Source organism: Ixodes scapularis, unplaced genomic scaffold (genome assembly GCF_016920785.2).
Source record: "Ixodes scapularis isolate PalLabHiFi unplaced genomic scaffold, ASM1692078v2 PGA_scaffold4__175_contigs__length_147842914, whole genome shotgun sequence".
Taxonomy (NCBI): Eukaryota; Metazoa; Arthropoda; class Arachnida; order Ixodida; family Ixodidae; genus Ixodes; species Ixodes scapularis.
In genome coordinates, this window is record NW_024609879.1 from 37795186 (window position 1) to 37802160 (window position 6975).

Consider the following 6975-nt stretch of genomic DNA (forward strand, 5'->3'; position numbering starts at 1 on the left):
GAATAAAAAAAAAAGTGGTTTATACATGAGTATATACTACATCAAAATGATTAGTGCGCTAAATATTATTTACAAAGTGTACATATTAGCTAGTCACTTTGTACGGAAACTGATCTGATAATGTTGGCATTAACTTGTAAGCATAAGGTAGAAATGTTTTTTTTTAGATTACCATATGTGGCCTTCGTTTTCTCGGGATGAGCAGCATGGTGCCCTTTCCTGGCTTTCGGGGACTTCAGCTTCCACTGCTTCTGACCAGTTTGGGTGGTGGCCTACTCCCGGTTGCCATTTTCGTTATAGTGGAGCGCAGCTATGCGGGTCCTGCAATAGAAAATGTGATCCAACAAGGTATGGAGCAGATCCCAAAAGTGGTGTGTGCCTGCTCGCTGCCTTTGTCAGCACTTCACAACCTGTGCATTTTTAGGTTTACCCCAGCAATGAGGATTGCTAGTCCCATGGGAATCTTTGTTCCGCCAGCTTTCTGTAGCATTGAATCATTTTATACTTTGTTCTATCTGCTAACAGCTACAGTTGTGAACTGGCAGTATGTTATAGCATACAAGGCACTAAAATATAATGTCAAATAGTGAGAGTTTAGTGATCCTTATGGGTCACTTCACAACAAAAGAAAATGGAGTTTTAGAAATTTTATTTTAAAATGACAAGCAGTGCACCAAAATGCATGTCACACACATAGATGGAACTTCCATATTTTGCTATGGAGCAACACCTCGGAATTCTTTTCTGGATAATTCATTCATTTACATACCTGGCAAGCATGCCTTTTGGGCGAAATGCAGCCCACTTTGGTGCAAAACCATTCAGCACGCTATGGAAAGATTCCAAAGCGTACGTCTGGGTGTGTGGAGACAGTTGGCGTAGGTCCTTGAGCAAGGACTTGCTCGTCACCACGTCAACGAACCGGGCATGCGCAGGCGTGTCTAGAACAAAAAGAAAAAACACGACCAAGGTTTGCTGTGGAAAAATTTAGTTGATTCAGGTTTTGTATGTTCACCTGAAAATCTTTGTAAATATTATCGTATTATACTTCTTAAAGGCCATCTCCTTTGCCATTTACACTCTGTAGAACACTGAGAGATATGTGAAACACTTATTCACCTGGCACCAGCCATTCGCCTTCTTCGATGGGGTTGTGGAAGCATGTGGTGTAGATGCCAGGGTGGTCTGTGTGGATGTTGACCACGTGCCTGGTCATGCTGCACCAGGCATCCACGAGAAGTTCAGCGTTGCCCTGGCTAGCTGCGGCACACCAATACAAGTGGTTCACTGCTGGTTGGGCCGAGTCAGCAATCGACCTGCAGTCCTTCTCTTGCCTGCAGCATTGAGGTTCTTCTTGACGCCTGCAAATTGACGAGTGCACAAAATCAGCTGTAGTCTGTCTTTTTCCAATATCCGGTCTACAAGAAAACATTCACCACCTTACACAGAACGCATATTGGCGCTCTTTGTGAGAGATGCCTCAGATCATTCGACTTTAATTTAAGTTTATTATTTCATTTCGACTTTCATTACCAACTGCCATGCCAGAACAGAGGCAAGCAATATGAGAGAAAAGGGCGCAGGTGAAGATTGGTATCGCTGCATAATTTTTACCCTATTCTGAACACAATCTGTTCGTAAAGCAAGCCTTAAATGACGATATAAAGAATAATTACAATTCTAAATGTAAAGTAAATATGAATATAGTAGTGCTTTCTCTGAAATTTAAAACCACTTCAGCTTTTCTTTTGTACAGCCCTACAATGAAAAAAATATATATCATCACAACAAAATGTAAATGCCTATAGTTATTCTAGACAAACAGTAGTCGCCGACATACCAAGGACACCTTGTTAGAAAGGTCTCTTGTGTTTTACATTCACACTTGCTGACAAACTTGTCTTTCTGTCAACAAGCGAAACGTTGCTCAAATCGAGTCAAGCGGAACATTGCTCGAGCCTAGCTTTCGCCAATTTGGCAAGCAGCGTAAACTGGCGAAGTTGAAGAGGATCATAACATGTGATATTTACTTTTTGAGACGTGCCATACGTCGAAGTAGTGCAGGATGGCCGGTTCTTTTTCCCGCATGTGTTTCCCGATGGAACGGTGCCTGTCGGTGGCCAGGGACTGCACAGTGAGCTGGTTGTCCCTTGTGAAAGCAAGGGACCGCACAAGACCTTCCTTTTCCATGTGCCCGCTGCAGCGCACCGCTTCGCACTGCAAAGTTTCCGTAAAGTGGCGCAAGTAGTTTTTCAGTTTCTGCAATGATTATCACATATATTTTACATATTCAAGTATTCTGCCGCCTCACATTTTCTGAACTATTTGCTTTCTAAATAAAATACCTTCTGACATCTAGCTTTGGACAGATATCTCATTTCACAGCTTGGCTCCAACTTTAGACCATTGTCATGTTAGTAAGACAGTGGTTCAGATAGACCTGCTAAATTTCCTTCTGATATTTATAGACCTACACGTTGTTTACAAACAAGCCTGTGTTGGCCGACACCAGGTGTGGGCACAGTGTGTATGCAGAAACAAAATTTGCGTGAAGTAAAGCGTTTGCACATGCGCAGTGCCGTCGACAGCGCCACCGCAGCTGCGTGATGTCAGGGCTGCGTGTTGGTCTATAGGCAAAGGTGTAGAAATTGATTCAAAGGATAGGATAGGTGTGCAGGAGACTGCAGGATGACCATAATACAAGACATGAAATTGTAACTATTTAAGATAAACCTGGACTACAGACCCCAGCGAGCATTTTTTATAATCACAGTGATTGATCAAAAGCCATGGAGCTCTGTTTCTTCCACAAGAGCACTGAATGATATTGCTCGGCCGCAAAATGTGTCAGTATAAATAACTAGGTGTAGCTGAAGGCTTCAATATGCATCTGATTACGAAGCTACTGTAAGGAGGTGGTAGTAATCATTCCTCACCTCTCCAACCTGAATTTGCTCAAAGTGCAGGATCTTGTTGACAGAGGGCACGTGCAGGGAATACGTTAGGTATTTGGCACTAAAGCCAGGAGAGTCACACCTCCCATCACCAGCGAGGTCGAGGGGCTGGTCACGGAGCTCTTCCATCAGCTTCTCTTGCTCGTCTCTCCACACCTGTGAAAATTGATACTAAAATGTGCGATAATGACATAAAAAGTGCAGTGAAACACTGCATCGGGGGAAAAAAACATGTGAGATAATGAAAGAAATGGCATCATATTCACCTCTTCAACAGCTGGGACCAAAATTGCTCGCTGGTAGTTGAAGTAGGTCTTTTTTGAGAAGACCTGGATGTTCATCAACTGGAACAGGCGCAGCGTTCTGGTTGGGGAGGCACCCGTGAAGAGCACGAGAGATGTGAGGAGCAGGTTCCCCGCCCCCTTGCCGTTGATGTACGGTTGGCTGTCCCAGCGGTTCGTGTGCCCTGCAGGGCAAGAGGTCCGTACCACGAGCAGAGTACCAACCCCCTTCATGGAGACGTCGCAAGGGCTGTAGCAAGTCTTGCATACAGAAAACAGCTGCTCGAGGCAACTCTCGAATACCAAGAACTTCCGCTCCTGGTACCCAGGTTCTGCACTTGTGAAGGTGTCCTTCCTGTAAAAGTTGTGAATATTTAGTGTTTGACACTCATTTCTGTGCTCAGCTTATCAACAAAAAACAGAACATTCTTGCCTTACATTGACACTGCATACTTTTTTTGGTGTCTATTTATAGGAAAAGTTTGTCTACTTATGATTGTTAATCTAATTTGTAAAAAAATTTGCATCTCAGCTATATACTGTAAGTAGATGCTTTGAACAGTGATTATCGGTGAAAACTAATTGCTTGGGGTTGTGTGAATGAATGGACACAAAAAAACACATACTATAAGGGCTGGAATTTTTTCTCGGCTCACAATACTAGAACGAGTTTTAAATTTAATTTACAATTTGTGGGCACCCTTATAAATTATTATGCTTCATGCTAACCATAATGCGGCAATGCTAGAAACTGGCAGTGTACTCTGTGTAATTACCCGTAGCGTTTTACTTCCTTTTTATATTGCTACCCTTCTCTGTGTGACAAAAACAATATAAGCATTCACCACAACGAAGGCGATTGGCTTTTGCTTTTTAACAAGGGTCATCCTATAACCACCAGTGGTTTCAAACATGATCATACCACTTGAATCTGAACAGAACAAATAGATATTGACTATCGTAGTGGGTACTGACTGACCAAACTCTCATGTCCCTGCCCTTCAATGTCAGTGACTTCACTCACTCCAGAAAGACAGGGTATCCGACAATTGTCTAAATAAGAACGGCTTTGACAAAAATAGTCCTCAATTGGAGCAAATAGTTTCAGAAATCTCTGCTTGTCAGTTTAGACAGATTTTGTGCCTCCGACCACGGCGGATGCATGTTCATTTCAGTTGCGGCACACTTCCCAAATTTTCTTTTGCTGTGGCCCAATTTTAGATGTTTTATTTTGTAGCTACTGTAGTTTTCAAATGATAAATTAAAGGGACACTGACACACCCCAACAAATTTTATTTATGTTTTGCCAGGCGATCGATTATGGTGTCAGAAGACTACCGAATCAATATTTTGGTACGGCGTCACATATATTTTTAATAAAGTAAAAAAAAAAAAACAGCTCAAAACCGAAACCAAACTGGGGAGGAAGAATAGCTATAGAGGAGGAGAAACTTAAAAGAAATCACAAGGCTGTGCCACTTTTTTTTTTCAATCGACGCATTTGTTGTTTTTTATAAGTCACAAAAAATAGATATCATATTTTTGTCTTTTTTTAGTATTTAGTGTGTGCTTTCGATGACCAACGACTTTGATTATATTTTGTGGTTGTGTCTAAACTATAGAAAACGACACATCACATTGGAAAAGAGAGTGAGCACGACTCAAACCGGCCAGTTCTCGATAGGCAGTTTTCGGTCGGAAGAAAATCGAATTTCGAGAATTTCGAACAAATTGTGTTCGGGGTAGTTGGGGTCTAATTTGCCATCGACAAATAAAAACCTTCCCAGGCATAAATACCCTGTCAGTGTCCCTTTAAGAACTTCCATGTTCCTATAATGTCTGTTTCAAGCGAAGGAGCAAGCATAATCTTACCCAACACAGCTTTCTTTGATGAACGGCTCGTACGTGGGATCCTTGTCCTCGTCATCGTCCTCCTCCTCCTCCTCCTCGTCGCTGTCATCGTCATCTGAAGCGCTGGGGACTGGGATCGATGTGCTGGCACTGATGGCTGGGTCACCGCTACCATCAGTCTGGACCCAGTCGCTGGTCACACCTTTTGCGAAGAAGTTTGCCTGTGTGCCTGAAGAAAGGGCACAGGTATCAATATCTAACTCCTTATTCCGCCTGGGTTTGCGTAAGCTCCTGTTTCTGCTAAATGCACTCCGGCGCAAGCTCCATTTCTCAGCAAACGATGAACTTGAATAATATCTCCTGTTTGATCTGACAGCAAACAACACTTCAGTATGAAATAGAAGTTAAATACACAAAAGGTGAAGAAAACCCGGGGCTGCACATGCACACTTAGAATGTGCCGTTATATTTTGGGCTGTCATCTTGCATGAGTAAAGCTATACGCACGACGCCGTGCACCATGACTGGAAATGGAAAGTCTAAAAGCTACGTCGCTGCTCCTATGGTTTCCCCCCGGCCCCTGACGTAATTACTTTGCGAAAAACAAGTTGGATGATGTTTGTAAAAAGCATGGTGGAGGCTTGAAATCAATGCGCTCTAAAACCAACACTGCCAACACCGTCCAATTTGAAGTTATCACATTAGTCTTATATCCGTCGATGAGAAAACCTTTGCTGATGTCACAGACAGCATTCGGCCAATCGTGGCAGGCCGACCGCTGCGACGCTTTCGATCGCTCACGATTTCATTGTCATCCTATCGATAAAGCGCACAATATAATGGCATATGGAACTAATCATGCACATATTTTAATTGTTTTAATCTCTAATCATGAACATATTTTAATCGTTTTAATCTACCACGTGACGTCAAGTAAACTAATGAAGGCTGCTCCAGTTTCATGCCCCGAGTGGGCTAACGCGTCTGAGCTCGGAGTGGAGCGAAAGCTTGCGCTGGGAACCTCCTGGATCGATACCCGCCGTTTCGATCTGGATGAGTTTCTTACCGGCACGCGTTCGCGTGATCACTACTGCGTGATGCACGTTAAAAGCCCCAGGCTAGCGGCTGTACTGCACTGGCTAAATTTCTCATCTACAGCTAAGAGACCGATTACCCGTTGAGACGCATCTCCATAAAGGCTGTATAAACATACAGAGCAAACCAATTTTATGCCTACCGACGGTCTGCTTTCCCCGCCGAGGGTCTGTTCCCACGGAAGCGTTTCTCACGGCAGGCGGCTGAGGCGGCCTCGGGATCTCAGCAGACCCTTACAAAAATATGTATGGACACTTCTAGGACGTTCTATAGACCAGCGTCCATAGGGAGGACAAAAGGCATCTATAGGCGGACCACGACCTCTGTTGCCTCCGTGAAGTCGTCCTATGGCTGCCCTATAGAATATTGGCCAACGGACGTTCTATGGACGTCCTATTCTATGGATGATGTGTGGTCATCCTATACCCTCTCTATGGCAAGACGCCATATAGAGTCCATAGGGACTCTATAGGGTGTCTACACAGGGTCTTTACGGTGTCCATAGGGTGCCTGTAGAAAACCCATACGAAGTCTACAAGGAGTCCCTAGGTTGTCCACAGGGGAGCCATACAAGGTCTACACAGGGTTCTCATGGGGTCTGCAGAAAAGCCATACAAACTCTACAGGGAGTCGCTACAGGGTCCGCAGAGAAGCCACTCAGTCTGCAGGGGGTCTGCTATGGGGTCCGCACCGACCAACGTTTCTAGAGCAAGTCAGTTGGGAAACTGCTAAAGAGCTTGCTCTGAAAAAGTGGCACCCGATCTGTACTCGAAAACCAAACTAATTGCGATCGC

At 44.0% G+C, this 6975-nt stretch overlaps 1 protein-coding gene across 1 annotated transcript; it reads right to left on the bottom strand.

Moving 5' to 3' along the window:
- Nucleotides 1–272: 272 nt before the first annotated feature.
- Nucleotides 273–5061, bottom strand: LOC120848823. Its single transcript, XM_042293541.1, has 8 exons — nucleotides 5033–5061; nucleotides 3221–3590; nucleotides 2937–3110; nucleotides 2031–2259; nucleotides 1615–1648; nucleotides 1120–1361; nucleotides 806–941; nucleotides 273–321 (listed from the first exon to the last, which is right to left on the bottom strand). Exons 1-8 carry the CDS (start codon nucleotides 5059–5061, stop codon nucleotides 273–275), a joined length of 1263 nt encoding a protein of 420 aa, XP_042149475.1.
- Between the last annotated feature and the right edge of the window lie 1914 nt (nucleotides 5062–6975).